At 41.2% G+C, this 16,427-nt stretch overlaps 1 protein-coding gene across 1 annotated transcript in view; it reads left to right on the forward strand.

The window, feature by feature from the left end:
* The first annotated feature begins 379 nt into the window (after positions 1-379).
* Positions 380-16,427, forward strand: part of SH3BP5 (SH3 domain binding protein 5) — a 50,051-nt gene continuing 34,003 nt past the window's right edge. The window contains exons 1-3 of the mRNA XM_057372712.1: positions 380-511; positions 2,721-2,783; positions 12,622-12,750. Coding sequence (XP_057228695.1) covers positions 431-511; positions 2,721-2,783; positions 12,622-12,750 — 273 coding nt within the window. The 5' untranslated portion in view covers positions 380-430. The remainder of the gene's footprint in view (positions 512-2,720; positions 2,784-12,621; positions 12,751-16,427) is intronic.

The raw sequence follows: 16,427 nt of genomic DNA on the forward strand, positions 1-16,427 counted from the left end.
TGTCAGCCTCCAGCAGAGTTTGAATAAGAGGAAAGAAGAAAAGAAGACAAAAAAAATTAAAAAGCCAGCAAGGTGTCCTTCGCGTTTCCCTGCACCTGGAACTCCTCATCCTGGCTTCACGCAGCGCCGTTGCGGGAGGTACCGAGCACGGCAAAACCCAGGAATKAGCACGCCAGAAAAACGGGGCGTGAGGGAGGGTTAAAAAAAAAAAAAAATTATAAAAGGGGAAAAAAAAGGAAACCCCGCGATTTGGCGCTGCTTTCCTCCGTGCGGCGCGAAGGCACAAAGAGACGGGGGCGCTGTGGGAGGGCCGGGCTGTCCCGGAGGCGGGGCCGGGCGGGGGCCGGGCCGTGGAGCCGGGGCCGGGAGCGGCGGAGCGGCGGAGCGGGAGGCGGCAGCGGGAGCAGCGGGAGCAGCGGGAGAAGCCGCCATGGAGCCGGGGGGTCGGCGCGGCCGCCCCGCCGAGGAACCACCGCGCCCCGAGGACGAGGAGGTGGACCCCCGCATCCAGGTGAGGGCCTGTCCTCCGAGGGGCGGCTGCGTTTTTAAAATTTATTTTAATGTGTGTGTGTTATGGCTGTATGTAATAATGGTTGCCTTTTATTTTATTGCTTTTTGCTGCTTGTGTGCATACGTATATACATATATATATAGACATACGTACTCACACATATATACACACACACACATATATGTTGGTTTTTATTTTTTTATTTTTTATTTATTTTTTTTTCGGTTGCCCGTGCCAGGCGGTGYGGAGCAGCCCCGGGTGTCTCGGTGCCCGGCGGGAGCGAAGGGAAGCGGTCCCGGGGTGCCCCAGCCCTTTGTTACCCCGGGCATCGCTCCGCGCCGGGCTCTCCTGGGCGTCCCTCCTTCTCCTCTTGCTGAAATCCCCCCTCCCCTTTTTAGTTTTGACCATGACAGCGTGACCTTGCTTGTGGAGCTGGGCTGGTCCTCAGACATTCATAAATGCGGGAAAACGTAGATTTTAAAATGTTACTTTTTAATTTTTATAATTWTTTTTTATTTCTTTTAAAAAGGTGCTCTAGGGGATTATGGCGTTTCTTCCCTATGAATGCCTTCTGCAATGCATTTTATTCTTGCATGGTTTCTAAACAAAGCTTTTCTCCCCAAAATCATGTCTTGACCAATAGCCTGGTGCAAACTTCAAGCACGCTGTGGTCCCTGAAATGAAATGTATTTCTAGGTCCAAGCACGGTGTGGTCCCTGAAATGAAATGTATTTCTAGGTCTCTGCAGATTTATGGCTTTTGCCTCCAGCATTTCTGGGACTGTTTGTCATGAATGAATATAACATGTGTGTACATTGCTGAGAGGATCCTTGGCGTAGGTCCCTGCTCGCTGTAATTGTCATTCTTTTCTTCATCGTGAGCATTTCTTTTTCCAGGGCTGAGCAGACCAGTTGCAAAATTCTCAAGACGTGGTTACACAGAGYGAGGCCCTCAGCCAAACGCTAGCCTCGTACTGCCCTGTTTTTAAGAAACTGAGCTCGCTTGGTGTCTATTGATCTAATTTTGGCCTCAGGGTCTTCAGCTTAAAACATGTTTCCACATATGTGATATGTAAATTGTTGGCAAAACAATTGTTTTTGTGAAGTTTTCTGTTTGGTTTGAAAAACAGGCTGCCGTGTCTGCTTCCGYGAGAGCCATAAGGTTTTTAGCCAATTAGGTAATTTTTGGATGAGTGTTCGTTTCAGACAACATGGATATGCAACTAGGTATTTTCCAAATCCTAGGAGTGGGAAATGAAATCTGACCTCTGAGGATAAGAGAGCTAAACTGTTGTAATTAATTCCTTTCTGATTGTAACCAGAGTCATTCTTGTAGTCTGTTGGGAAACTGCTCAAGTGACAATCAATTTACAACATTCGGTTTGTACAGCAAAACGTTTCAAGGCGTGTTCTGTTACAGTGGTTGGCAATTAAAATAACGCTTGCATTGGAGAACAGTCCTGTCAAAAATCTTATAATCTTATAAGCATGAAGGAACATGTTGCTCTGATAAAGAAAGCTATCAGATCTCCTCCTGAGGGTTGCTTTTTGTAGTAAAAAAGTAATTAAGAATGAGCTTTATTTTTACAGTAACTTCATTCATGCCAACACCACCTCTACTACATATTTATTCAAGGGATCAAACACSTTTGTTTTTGCTGTTAAGGAATCAAAATGTTGTCAGGAAGGCAAACTATGTAAACATAATTATACGTCCCATTGACTGGTTGTGTCATGAAGTGGTTTTCCAAAATCCAAAATAAAATGCCTCTCRTACAGCAGGACGTGTTTCTTATCGTTTCTGTCCTTTCACTGTGTGTCTCCTGTGATAGTAATAACTTCATCCTAATCTTTTGRGGTGGGCGTGTCTGTCTCCCTAGTWCCTTACTGATACTGACTGTATTGATTAATGAGATAGCGCTTACAGTACCTTGTGTTTATTTGTTATGGTGGAATAAGTAGCCAGAACAGGAAATGTATTGCCTTAACATAAAACTATAGAGCTTCTCTGATTGTTTTTTCTTTTAAGTAGAAGAAAGTAGAAGGCCAGTGGCAAAGTTAAGCTAAACATCTTAAGGTTTCCTCTTTTCACTGAATTTGTAAGCCACAGCCCCTGTGAGCTTTCAGTGGGGATGCTGAATGAACCTTCTCAGACATGTTTTTTTACCTGATTTCTTACTATGCRTCTGACTTTCTTTCTTTCTTTCTAGGGGGAGCTAGAAAAACTGAATCAATCTACAGATGATATCAATCGCAGAGAGACAGAGCTGGAGGTACAGAATTTATCTTTGCATTTCCCTTTTGTGCATGTTGGATTTTGTGAACAGCAGGACAGTGTTTTTGAGTAGGTTGCCTCTTGAATTTGTGCATTCTGAATGGTAATTTTGCTACAAGACTCTGATCATGAATTTTTTAAACCTGTGAATTGACCTAACAGCTGAAAGAGAAGGGGAGAAGGTAGAGGTATGCTGACAGTGTGAAAATCCAGTGTGGAGAACCTCACACACCATCACTGCCAGAGCTTATTTTTAGGTTTTGACACTAACCTTAGACAAGTTTTATTTTTACAAGTCACTGTTTTGTGTTTGTTGATTATAGACAGGGAAAGTTTATTTGGGTAAGAGGTTTTTGCCATATTGCTGTCTGCCAGGACCTTCTCTTTGGTGGCTTTTAGAGGTTTTTTTAGCTTGTTATCTTTGCCTTTTTWGTCATCTTTTCCTGAGAAAGGAAGGTGATGAAATAAAGCTGGAATGAAATCCTGGTTATACAGGATTTTTTTTTTTGTGGATACTTAATTCTGAAGAAATTGTTTCTAAATCCCCAAATTTGATCTTCATATACTTGGTAGATGTTCTGGAAGGCTCAACATTATCGATCTAATAGTGAARCAAAACAAACTGGCCTATTTGTGTGTCTAAATTTTCTTTTGTTTGCAAAACAAAGAAGATAAACCCAGTGGAAGTGTAAGATGAATATGCTGCTAAAGATAAACTGGCATAAAATATGACTTTACATCCTAAATTATTTTGATATCATTATGAAGCTTTGAATACTGTATCAAAACAGCCTGAGATTGCAGTGATGAATATTCTATGAAAGTACCTCTGTAGATTTCAAGATACGTCTGTACCTTCAAAATGTCCAAGTGTATTTTTTTTTTTTTGCTTGTGTATGWCTTTTCATAAGATGGGTACCTCAAGCATGGAGTGCTTCTTGGTAGAATTTTGAAATACTGGAGTATCCACTGAGTGCACTGAACAGAAATTAGGATTATGATCTTTGGAAACATAGCAGCCTTGATTTGTATCTTTTTTTTTTCTCCCCACTTGTTTAATTTTCTGTCATTTGCAGCATGTAGATCCTGAATTTATTGGTGGATAAACTTAGTTAAATGGGGAACTATTTGCTATGCAGAATTAAACGATATTTTAGCTGTKAAAACTGTTCAGTGTCACTAGCTTGATTTAAGTTTTATGAGCTTTAAAAATCAGTATTCTAGTCTGCAACAGTACCAATTAAATGGACTTCAGGACTCTTTATATAGACATATTGAAAAAATAATCATTATATGTATCTTCTCAGTCTCCTTATTTCATGCTGAGGTACTGAAATTGAAAGATTGTGCTATGGATAGTTGCCTGGATTTCATTAATTTTGTCATAACCTTGCACTGAGGACATATTATGAAGCAGATGGAATAGTAATAATGATGSGAAAGCATGCTGGTGAAATAAGTCTCAGTGACTTTAAGATGGGATTTTGCCGCTTGATTAAAATTATTCATGTGTTCGAGTGTTTGTCGAGCCTACAGATTTGCAGCTACTGTGTGTGTGACACGTGCTGAGCTATAGAGGCTGAAAAGCTCCTGGAAATATAATTGTAAATAAAAGAGCAGAATTTCCACATTTGCTTGGTATTACATTGTTGCTTACTTAGCCTAGTAAATACCAGGTGTTAGATAGGTAAAAATCATAGAACTGCACTCTGCCATTAAGTGTTTACTGCAGATCTGTTGTGCTTACAGGCTTTGATGGAATTAAGGGGAAATACCATCTTTCAAAAGGTGGTATCAATACCACCATGCRAAGAATAAGTACATTTTCTTGAATGTTTCCTTTTCACTTTCCATCCAAAAATCTTACTGGATGGATGCCAGTTTGTGGTATCATGCAACTGCTTAATTTTTAATCCATAAAGATTTTCATTACATTTGATCTGCTTAAATGTTGAGGACAAATGCAATTGGATGATGTAATCAAGGCTTAATTATAAGGCTTAATTATATACATGTTGATAAATGCATTTTTAGAGGACTTAAAATGTTTATAGGGGAAAGGAATGAAAAACACCCCATAACACCCAGTGCTTGTGGTCAGAAGAAAATCTCTGCATTCRTACTCTGGACAAGAAAAGAAAGCTTTGCTAAGCAGCCTTGTGGGATAAATCCATAGGTTGGAAGGAGGAGCTTGGAATTGGGATCATTCTGCTTCGAAGATTTCTACAATCCATAAGTGCTGCTGAAAATGTGGGCTTTTGGGAGAGCCATGCTGAGTTTCCCTTTGAAGATTTGCTCTTTTGGCTCTTATTAGCTGCTTTGGGTCCTTCTGGCTACCCCTTCCTAGTTTGTGGTGTTCCTGCTAAATTTCGTTGAAATAAAGTTGTGTGTGGATGTTTTTTAACCAGACAATGGAGTTATATTTATCCTGTTTTGCTAATATCATCTTTTCAATATCTTTAATGGGGACATGGATTATCATTACATTATTTAGTGCTCAATGTGCTGACTACCAGCTTCCTGTAGCATTACTCTGTGGTCCATACATTCCCACTGTTGACTTTTTTTTCCCCAGAGTAATCTGTAAAAGCAATGGGGCTGTTTGAGTGGAAGGTATATTTCTTTGAAGGAAGTTCATAAAAAGACACCCATGTTTTTGTGACTTGATGTACTCCCTGATAAGCAGGAAGGGTAACCTTGTGGCATMTGAATTCTGCAAGACTGTTCTGGACTTCCTGTATGTAGCTTTGTGTGAACTGCTCTAAGTGGGAATACTGGCTGTCTCCAGGTCCCATAAACTGGAAAAAAAAAAGCTGTTAAATGCTTCTAAACCCAGGTGTGCCTCAGGTCTGCATCTGCAGAATGGAAGCAATAATGCTGCTTTATCTAGTGGAACATGTTATGGGGCTGACTTCAGTAGAGGCTTCTAGGATTTTGAGACWACACTGTCTTAGTGTAGCCACAGTGTCCATGTTTGAACAATGTAGAAAATATTGGTGTCTGCTACTTACAGAGGTGGTAAAATGGGGAATTCTGTTTTAAGCTGACCAGCCTGCCATTTCATTTTTTTAAGTTCTGTACTGAAACTACCATATGATCTGTTTTTAAGTTGAGCAGCCTCCCTTTTTAAATATTTTTAAACTAAGTTCTGCACCCATAGCGCCTGTGGGAGCACTGGATACACATACATGGCACGACTTGTGAAGTTGGCAACATGTATTTTACTTGGAAGAATCACTCATTTTTTGCTCTTTTGACCTATCCTGTTAAACCCTGAATAAATAGCCTGACCTGCTGACGCTCGCAGGCTGTTCAGGAGCTGCGGAGCTGCTGAAGGGCAATGAGTGGCTGATGGTTACATGTTGCATTAATGTATTGCCTGTTAATGAATCTTTGATTAGGCTTRATTTAAAATCCATAATGCTGCTCATAATAAGTGCAACACTGGGCATTACTGACACAGCAGAAGGATGATAAGGGCTCTCTGAGGGATTTAACACTTGGCTTTGCTAATGTCCCTGTTTAGGTTTGAAGTGTCTGTGAAGAGCTGGGGGAAACATCTTGCAGGGGTGATAGTAGTGTGTTTTGGCCAGCTGCAAGAGCTTTTATCCTGTTTATTGGAAATGCCATCTCCATCTGAACTCGCATCAGGAGCTGAGAATGTACTTAACAAATGTGCATGACTTGCCTGTCCAGCCAACTCTTACATGAAAGTTCAACTCAGATGTAGCAAATCCACCCAGGGACCCTCTGGCAGCGTTGCAGGGAGGGGAAATGCAGCACATACCATTAAAATTACCRCTGGAATTCCAGCTATCCCAAATGTGGTTTTTGTTAGAGAGGGTTTTTGTGTTGCTGGAGCTACAGGCTTGCCAATGTTTGTTCACGAGAGATACTGCACAGGAAAACTAGAACTGAACAGTGCTGCTTTCAGGCATGCTTATTAGAGGGCCTGGTTGGGATCCTTCTTGTATGCTTACCTAGATCCTTCAGTCCTGATCTGCAAGACTTTGTTACTTTTAGCCCYGTTACAAAGGTCACCCTGGGTTGTTGTTGGATGTAAGGAAAGGGGTTTATTTGCTGTGGTGCTCTTTCACTCGCGAGCTGTGTCAGAAGGGGAAGGATTTTTTGTCRTGGTTTAACCCCAACTGGCTGCTAWGCATGACGCACYCCCTYGCTCCCTYCCCACCGATGGGATGGGAGGGAGAACGTGAAGAGTAAAAGTGAGAAAACCCGTGGGYTGAGATAAAGACAGTTAAGTAAAGCAAAAGCTGCACTCATAAGCAAAGCAAAACAAGGAATTCATTCACTGCTTCCCATTGGCAGGCAGATATTCGCCAGTTATTTAGAATTGCTTCTTAATTCTTCACTAAAATACTTGTTTTTTAGGAAAAAAAATACTTGAGCTCTTGACCTTGTCACACATAAAAAATTTAAGTAGATTTAAAAAAAAAAAATCCTCTGTGTTTCAGGTTTCAGAAAAATGACCTCTCAGTGGGTGGAATCTTATTCTGAGCTTGCCTGCTTAGCTTGAGGAAACATCTATGGGTAGAAACATCCGCCACCTTATCAGTATCCCTGTGCAGCATTTTCCAGTGTCCACAAAAGAATGCCGAGATAAGGGCAGAGCTCACTGCTCACTGGCTGGTGTTCCTGCTGGCTTTTGGAGGAGGATGTACATGCCTGATGGATTCATCCAGCACTGTCAGGACAAATCTTTCCACATCTCTTTATGATCTACTTGCTTCCATAGGAAATGGCTCCTGTGTGTGAATTTCTTGTTGTTTTGCCTTTTTGCTTTCATCCAAGGAAAGTAAGGAAAGGCTTCTTCCTCTGTTATGGCTCTGGAAAGATTTTGTCACTCAGATGAGTCAAAGGGCTTTACTTGATTCACGTTCTTGAAGCAGATGTGGGTTTCCAGCCTCAGAGAGGAGCACCCAGTGCCCTCCCCTGCCTTCTTTCTTCTCTCTTCTTCTAAGAGAACTAAAAATATTTGTAGTAAAAAGTTTTGTTAGCCTCAGTTTATAACTGAGGTTAGAGCAACTTTCAGGTTCTGATTTCTTATTGTTCTTGGATGGCAAATTAGTAGCTGCCTGAGACCCAAAAAAATGTGCTTAAAAACTGAGATACTATTATCCCTTTCCCTGCACTTTGTTTTGAAGATTTGGTCGCCATTCTGGCTTACTTGAACCGTTCAGGTACCAAATAGATATTGAAGTGTCTTTAACTGTTTTGATGCTTGAGAGTTGATTTCTGAGCACAGCTTGTGCATCTCCCTGGGGTGTGTGTATGATACTGATGCTGCTTTAGCTTGGAGATGTGCTTTTGCAGCTGGCAGGTCTTTGTAGCAGAGAAGATGGGTATAGGTACTGTCAACCTCTTGGAAACAGATGAAGCCTGTCTCTCAGTCAGCAATTCCATCTCCCATGCACCTCCCATGCTGGCTTAATGAGAGGATCTGCACACCAGGCTGCCAGAACAGCCATGGGACAACCTTTGTAAGTGAAATTTAAATGTGCTTGGTACTAAGATGCTTCAGACGTGGTTGATACGTTAAGCTCATTTTGACAATAAAATTGTTTGAAAATACATATTTCATTTGATAGGCAGAAATAGTTATTTGCCTGTCATCTGGCATCTAACACCAGCTCATCACCATCACTCATGAGAAAAGAAAACCAGCCATGCTTTTTTCTCTGACAATTGTAATACAGGTTGAAAATTATATTTAAGTTTTTTTCCCGCATTTGAGAGCGGCTCTTCAAAATGCTGCTGTGTGGATGGCCTGTCCTTAACTGTGGTCTCCCTTTTGGTGCAGTATCAAATAGYTGCCCAACAGCAAGTCACTGGAAACAAAGTCTGCTTTTACTCGTGAACTATTGCAGCAAAAACATATACGGGGTAGAGGTCTGGCATGCTCCCTAAGACAGTGCTACTGAAATCTGTTTTGAAAGAAAAATGCTAAGGATTTTCAGGAAGAAAGCAGCCGTAGAACAAGATATTGAAATATAAACTGCAGCTGTTCATGTGGTGCACTGTTACCCTTGCTAGTGTGTCTTTGACAAACACCTAGCTAGTGACAGTCTACTTAGTAWTACTGTAATTTAAGTGAGAAGCTTSTACTGCTACATTTTTTTTTGTTTTACCTTGTGACACCACACATTGAGGATAAAGTGCCTTAATCAGCTTTTGTCCAAATTGGAAAAGGTTTATCATCATCTCATTTGAGCAAATAGGAGGGAAAAGCATTGAAAGCTTGACTGGCTARCATTTTCAATGTCACCTTTGTATTTCTGAAATCAGCAGCAAGATGTTCTTAAAAATGATCACAGAAGATTGGGAGTGAGTAGATGGGAAAATATGCTTTAAAAATGTCAGGGTGTTTAAGATGTCTCATGTCAGTTGTATTGCTTCTGTTAGAGTCTGTGTACATATTCAGTGCAGTGGTGAGGTAAACAAAATACATGTTTTTCAAAAAACAAAAACAAAACCTAAAATCCCACCCAGAAATGGTGTGATTCACATAGTACCTAAGGCTGCATACTTGCTGTTATCAATGAATAGCATTTCTGCTAGAATGAATTATCTTTCAAGAAGCTGWAATACAGATACTACAGATTGAGGACTGCTAGAAAATTTCTATGGCATATGCTGCACTGTCTTGGTCTTGCTCATGACAAGAAGTTGCAGGAATTGGCTTATTTTCCTTTCTGTGTTATCCATGTGTGCTRGATAAAGGTCTAAATGAAGTGAGAGTTTGGTGATTAAACAGTAAGACTTGATGGAGGCACAGGGCACACCAGAGGATTTGATAAATAGGTTGAAAGTGTTGGGATTGTCTTCCTAGCACAGATGAACTGCAGTGATGTGCTGTTCTGAACCTCTAAGTTTTTGATGTGAGTGTCCTTACAGAAAACACCTTTAAGAGGATTTATGGCTTTGAACCACTTCACGTGTGGGTCGAAGTGTCTCACTGACAGTAACRTGGGAAGCTGGATATAAAGCAGTGCATTAAATCCGTTCCCAAGTTACTGCCTTGACCACAGGCCCATTCTTCCCATGAACCACAGATGAGCTACTCGTGTCATGTAAGGAGTGAGTGCACCAAGCCCAGTCCTGCTGGTGCAATTGCCTTGGTGCTTCTGACCTCCCCCGTTTCACGTGAAGAGTAAAAATACCTGCTGCACCTGTAGTTCTTATTCAGACTTCCCCAGGGTTACCTGCCAGGGGCCTTTTGCACTGTCCCAGGGGTGATGTCTTTTGCAGATGCTCTGCCAGCATTTGGCAGGGCTCACACACTGAACTGAGGCACAGAGTAGGGTGATGTGTTTGCAGGAGGGAACTGTGACCCTGCTCACAGGAGGTGTTGCCATCGCTCCCAGATCAGAGGCATGGTCAGGAGAGCTGAATCAGTGTGGCTTGAGGAAGCCTGGCTGGTGTGAAGGCACCATACCACATTGGATCATTTGCTTTTGCGGGTGGAAAGTAAAAGTGGTGTGTGTAGTGCAGCAGGGGGCATGAGTTTGGCATAGCACCCTCTCAGAGACCTCAGTATCCTGTTGCTGGCTCTGAAGGGGATGGCTGGAGACCTTTGGTAGGGGGACTGCTACCAGCAGAGAGTGAACATCTGCTTGTTTTGTCATGCAGAAKGTGTTGGAGCCTGCAGGCTTGTGCTCCTGACAGGCAGGAGCGTGAGAATAAATGCCACTTAATAAGTCAGTGATAGGAGATACAAAGTTCTGGTGTTTCATTTTTCRTTATTGTTCTTCACTGCAAGAACAAGGGTATTCAGACCTAAATAAAGCCTCAGAAGAGGAACCAGTCATCTTTGGAGGAAAATTATAAACTGGAAGTTCRCACCATTATATTTTTCAGTTGAAGCTTCCTGTTCTGTGTAACTACTGTATGGAGTGGGGCCGTGCTCATGAGCAAACGTGTTTCACCCTTTCCAAGACCTGTGCTTCAGGCACAAGTTAGAGGAGCACTTCCAGTTCAGTAATGTGCATCTGCTTCATCAGAGTTAGAGGGAGATGAGTAGGTACAGAAGTTGCTGTTAATTTGACTGCTTTGTCCTTGGTSTCTTTTGGTTTTTTAAACTCCAAGTGGAGACTAGTCATCTTTTTCCTATTGAATAAGTATGTAATTATTATATGAATAAATTTGGGGTAGGTCTCTAAGCACAGATTTTTAGCGATGATTTSTTTGTTCCAAGTGCTTATCTTACCAACGTGGGAACCGAACTTTTTGAGGCATCACCGCATAGTACTTTCTTTACTTAAACTATTTGCTTTGCATTGCTAATATCCTTACATGCAGCTTTCACAAAGAAAATGAAAAGACATCTTCAGGCTCATTCATTTAGAAATTTCTTTGTTAAATATACTTCAGTACTTAATATTTTTCTGGCAATATAGTCATCATACTTGGGGTCTTATTTCAGTTACTTATGAAACTCATTTTGAGCAGTGAACCATGTATCGTCCAGTAATTGAATTGGAAATATTCAAATTCTTCTCACTGAGAAAATCATTGACTCGATATGTGTTGTTTAAATGATACATTTCAGGCTTTCACTGAGAAGTGAGATTTTTGACTAGATTTGAGTTAATGAAATAATAAGTTCATGTCCATTTATTTCTCCATTTTTGACCTTGTTACCCATTTGAATAATTCCTTAGAATAAATTGGAATACCTTAAGAATACAAAGCTATTTGCACTGGACTRAAATAATGCTGATGCTGGTTCAGGCTTTACATAACACTAAAAAGGAAGCGAAGAAGCTTTTACAGAAGTATGTTGGTTTTTCTGTGAAAACTGATGTATTGTTGCAATTTTTTCGCTTCTGGGAGCATAGTGGCAGCTTCCAATGCATTTTAAATCTTCCAGTGAATAAGCAGTTTTGCATTCTAGAAATCCTCAAYAATAATGACAAAACTCTCCTAAATTAGGGCACTTCTTCAAGCCAGCTGCTTCCTGATTATCAACATGTCACTCTAGCAGTCTGCATAAATGCTGCTCTCTAATTAGAGTTACAAGCCTTGTTGAAAGCTCACATGGCCCTTCCTCTTCATCTCCTTAAATCCTGGGCCAGGTCCCAGCCTGAATTTGCATCARTCTGCAATAATTTCATATATTTAGAGTCTGTGTTGGATTCTGAGATTGAAATCAGAATCACTTTGCCTACATGTSTGGAAATTTCAGTGGAGCAGAGAAAATATTTTAATTGCTTTAGCTAATTGTGTGAGGAGGGCAACTCATCCCATTTGGAAGCAGCTGGAATTTACYTTTTTTAAATACAGAAAATATTGACAATGAGGTGGAAGGTAGGTGCCTTCTCTATTGATAGAAGCCGTAGCTGAAAAGATGGGCTTTCTGTGCCAATTGCAGCTGATTTGCCAGCCTGTTGTGGGGATTTGGCCTGCCTGCTAGCCCCATTCTAACATTATCTCTGTGAGGTATCTTTGCCATTGAAGTCCCTCTCAGAACTTGTTACACTGCTGTTTCAACCTCACTGAGTGAGCAACTTGCAAATAATTCCTCTCTGAGAAACCCTGCCAGAGGTAACATTTCGAACAGCCTGTTGTAGGCTTTATATAAAAGCTGTCTCCAAAGGGCAAAGGTTTGGTGTCCAGCATGCCAGCTTTAGGATTTGGCTCTCAGTTCCTGGGTTCCTCTGCTGGAGAATTCAGGCTTAGTCCAAATGGCAGTAACTCTTTTGAATGTGTCAGGTCATATGTGAATCTAAAGAGGAACCTGAGGGTAGGAACAAACAGGTAGAAATAATTTTTAAAGCTCTAATCTTTGTCCTTTCTTTCCTTCCTTCAACATTTTGAAGGATGCACGCCAGAAGTTCCGCTCTGTCCTGGTTGAAGCAACAGTAAAACTGGAYGAACTGGTCAAGAAGATTGGAAAAGCTGTAGAAGACTCTAAACCTTACTGGGAAGCTCGGAGGGTGGCCAGGCAGGTAAGAACTTTCTGCCTTGTAAGCCTGTGGTGGTAGTTGGAGGGCACACACTGATTGAGTTGCTTTTTTGCTATTAATAACATGCTAAGCCTGTGCACTTGGCTGACACTGGCTTGTGTCTTCAGTTGCGTGTCAGCCATGGGAATCAATGGCAAAATGAATTTCTTTACAGCCACAGCTGCACATGTTCTTCAAACCTAGAACAGCTACAACAAACACAGTAGCATAAGACTAGTTCTCTTCTCTCATTACAAATGGCCTTTCAGAGCCTTGCTCTTTCCTATCAGTARTTGTACTTATTTGAAAATACAGTGCAGACTTTGTCTGCTTTTAGTTCTTAAAGCAAAATGCTCAGCAGCTAAATGGCTGCAACTGGAAGCTGCAGGGAAAGAGGCWGGAGTGGGGCAGGCTTAGGGAAGCCTGCAGGGGTTGGTGCTGATTAGGTTGTGATGAAGCAGGAATGTGCTGAATGTGACTCTAAAGTGTTTTGGTTTGGGGACAAATTCAGCTTTGCTTTCTCTGTCATCAGGGACACAAACTTCCCATGCCCCAGCTACTACTTGGTTATTGATAGGCCTGTGTAGCTCAGGGCAGAATGAGGTGTGGAAGTAAGGGACCTGCTGGATGAAGGGAAAACCAGAAAGCTTGTGATCTGTCAGGCAGCATCTCATTCCAGGTAAAAAGCTGCTGCAAGTGGAGTGGGTGATGGGTTAGGCAGTGCTTCTGCTGCGTGTCTCTAGTGGGGTTTGCTGGTATCTAAGGCTTTTTGGTTTTTCCCCAAGGGGACCCTGTTCCTGGTTGCTATTTCTGTTTCCTGTTGAGGCAGGAAGAGTCAGGGAGAACTGCCTAGAGCTGCTGCTTCTGTGCTTGGCTGGGAGGATGTGTGTGGTGGCTGAGCAGCTGGGTATGATTGTGTTCAAGGCAAGAGTGAGAGATGGGGTGGCATGTGTGAAATGCGTGAAAATTGCAGAAGGATTTTGTTTGTAAAAATAGGTAGAGGGATGAGAAAACTAGAGTAGGTGTGTACCAGGAGACAGAGAGTAAACTCTTGGGTAAGAGAAGGGGAGAGAAGAGAATGTATCCTTAGAGGAACACATGGGAACATGAGCACAAACTTCATTCCCTTGAAAGCTGATGAAGCAGGAAATGGATTGATGGGATGGGGCATACAAGATRGTACTTGACTTGCTGATGCTTTAAATTGCATAGCATTGTTTTGTGCCATTTTCTCAGGCAGTGGGGGTGAGGTCTAGGGGCTATTAGGCTTAATCCTGCAGACTAGAAGCAAATAGGTAAACTCTCCTTCAAAGCACAGCAAGCCGGGTATCTGCCTCTCATCTGTCACTGCTCATGGTGACTATGGTGTGTGCTAAACACAYTATGGTGTGTGTTAAACTAGTGGTGAGCTAGAGAAGTTAATARTTGTGTAAACTAGTATTTTCAGTTTGGAAAAGAAAAATCCCTGCAGCTCTTCCTTGAGTATGATCTTATACTTCTATTACTATAAATAGCTGTAAAGGCACAGTGTGTGTAGGACTTCCAGAGTTACACTTTTCCAAGTCAGTGGTAGAAGCACATACTTTGCAGTACAAAAAAAAAACCATCAAAAGATCAATTGACTTTGAGGTTTGTAACATCACAGACTTCAGAGCTGCGAACTTTGCCCTCTGTCCTGAAGCTGGCAGCAGATTATGTTCTGGAAATGGAATTTTGTATTGTTATGTCTCTGCTACCCCTGAAATCCATTAAGTCATTCTGATTCAAAGATGCTTTGCAAGACCACTCAGAAACCCAAGCTCCTGGTGGTCCATAAATTAGTAGAAACACTGCTTCACTAGTGGGCTTGTTAGAGAGAACCATATTTTTTCCCAATCCATTCTGTCACTGGCTAGGTTTAAATGCTATTTATTTCAGGCTGTTTATTTGCCTCACACTCRGTTGTCTTTTAGTTCCTGGATAGCATTTTATTTTAAAGCAGAGATTGCCCTTCTAAYCACTCATTTAACCTTTTTTAAATTTTGTGTTAGGAATCTAGTCATGAAATAGAGTTCCTTCTTTGTATCTGMTCTGTAGACAGGGATAGAAGATGGTCTCTGGTTTCCCTTTGGCTCTTTGTCTAATAATATCTTAAAATGGAAAATGTGAGGGCCAAGAGGAATGCAAACATTGAAAGACAGGGACTGTATCTGRAAACTGGGAGGCTGGAAAGATTAGTGCCAATCACCAGTAAAGCATCTGCGTAAAGAGTTTTTCTAGTTTTAATTTAATCTAGAAAAGTTCCACTTAACTGGGAGAAATCCACTACAATAAAGCAGGGAGAAAGGGTTAGTAGGTAGGGAAATACAAAACTGGAAGAATGTACCAGATTATTAACATGGTTAGGTTCTAGTTTGCATGTCTTTTTACTTTGATTTGCAAAACTGTAGAGAAATCATGGGAACAGATTGTTATTTTTTTCCATTTAAATTTATAATTACATCTAGCTTATGAAGAATTGTCTTTCTCCTCCTGTCTTTACAGTTATTTTAGAACCATTAAGCTGCCTTCAGAAATATAGGCACAAGGTTCTTGGAGGCTGAAAGAGCTTTAATTTAACAATAAGGGAAAAATGCATGACTCTACTTGTAAGAAAAAGGGAAGTGTAAATTCCTGTTTGTTGTTCTCACTAAAGGGAAGTAAAAACATGACCTATGAATTTTAAGCCTTTTGGAAATAAAGAATTGCATAATTCATGACGTTAAGTTTGGCAGAAAGACAGGAGTTATCCAGAGTTACTTKTATTTAAGATGTCAACTGCAGGGTGAGTTGCCTGATGCAAGCTGTATTGAGTCACATTGAGGAGCTTGCTTTCACTTGGCACCAGCCTGAGTCTCTTTTGGAAATACATGTTTCATCTGTTAAGGTAAAATCCATTAAGGAGATATGAAGGCAGTGATATGGGGTCATTAAAAAACAGGTCACCAACTAAAGTATGACACTGGAGAAGCTTTAGGATCTTGAGCCCTTTTCCCTACTTACCCTTATCCCTATCTTGTGCAATCCTGTGTTGGCAGAAGATAAGSAATTCAAAACAAATTAACTCTCCTGTGCAAGAGTCCTATAGCATCTTGTTTGTGTAATGTTTGCCCAGAGACCCTCAGCCTGGCCTATCTCAGGGTGGAAGTTTGCTTTCCTGGAGCAATGGTCCCTTACAAATCAATGGTTTCGATTGGAGTGCTTTGAAATAGGGGTACAGGGAGTCAGGACACCATCTGTTAGTACCAAAGCAGTAATATTTGGCTTTTGCTGAGACTCAAGTGAGATCTGGCTAATATTCTTGCTCAAGTAGATTTCATGTAACTTCTGCCAAGACAGAACTGCTTGTTGTGATTCCTCATTTGGTACAGCAGTGTTGACTGCAGGCACACCTCACTATTTTGGAGTGTTTTGACTCCAATTTGTTGTTAATTTWAAAGTATTTGTGCTGCAAGAACTTTTTTTTGTGTTTGGCATATTGGTTTTCTTGTTGTTCTTTAACTTATGCCATAATGCCAATGTTCAGTGGGAGAATCTTGGCACATAGCAGAGGATGATACATGTACACAAGCTCATGCCCACATTGCAGCAATATGAATTTCCTATAATCTGGAAGATGGCTTAGGTTCTATATGTTCAGAAAATCAAACTTTCTATGTCTG

The sequence above is a fragment of the Malurus melanocephalus genome, unplaced genomic scaffold (assembly GCF_030028575.1).
Source record: "Malurus melanocephalus ecotype Western Australia unplaced genomic scaffold, MMel_1.1 scaffold_177, whole genome shotgun sequence".
In the NCBI taxonomy this organism is placed as follows: Eukaryota; Metazoa; Chordata; class Aves; order Passeriformes; family Maluridae; genus Malurus; species Malurus melanocephalus.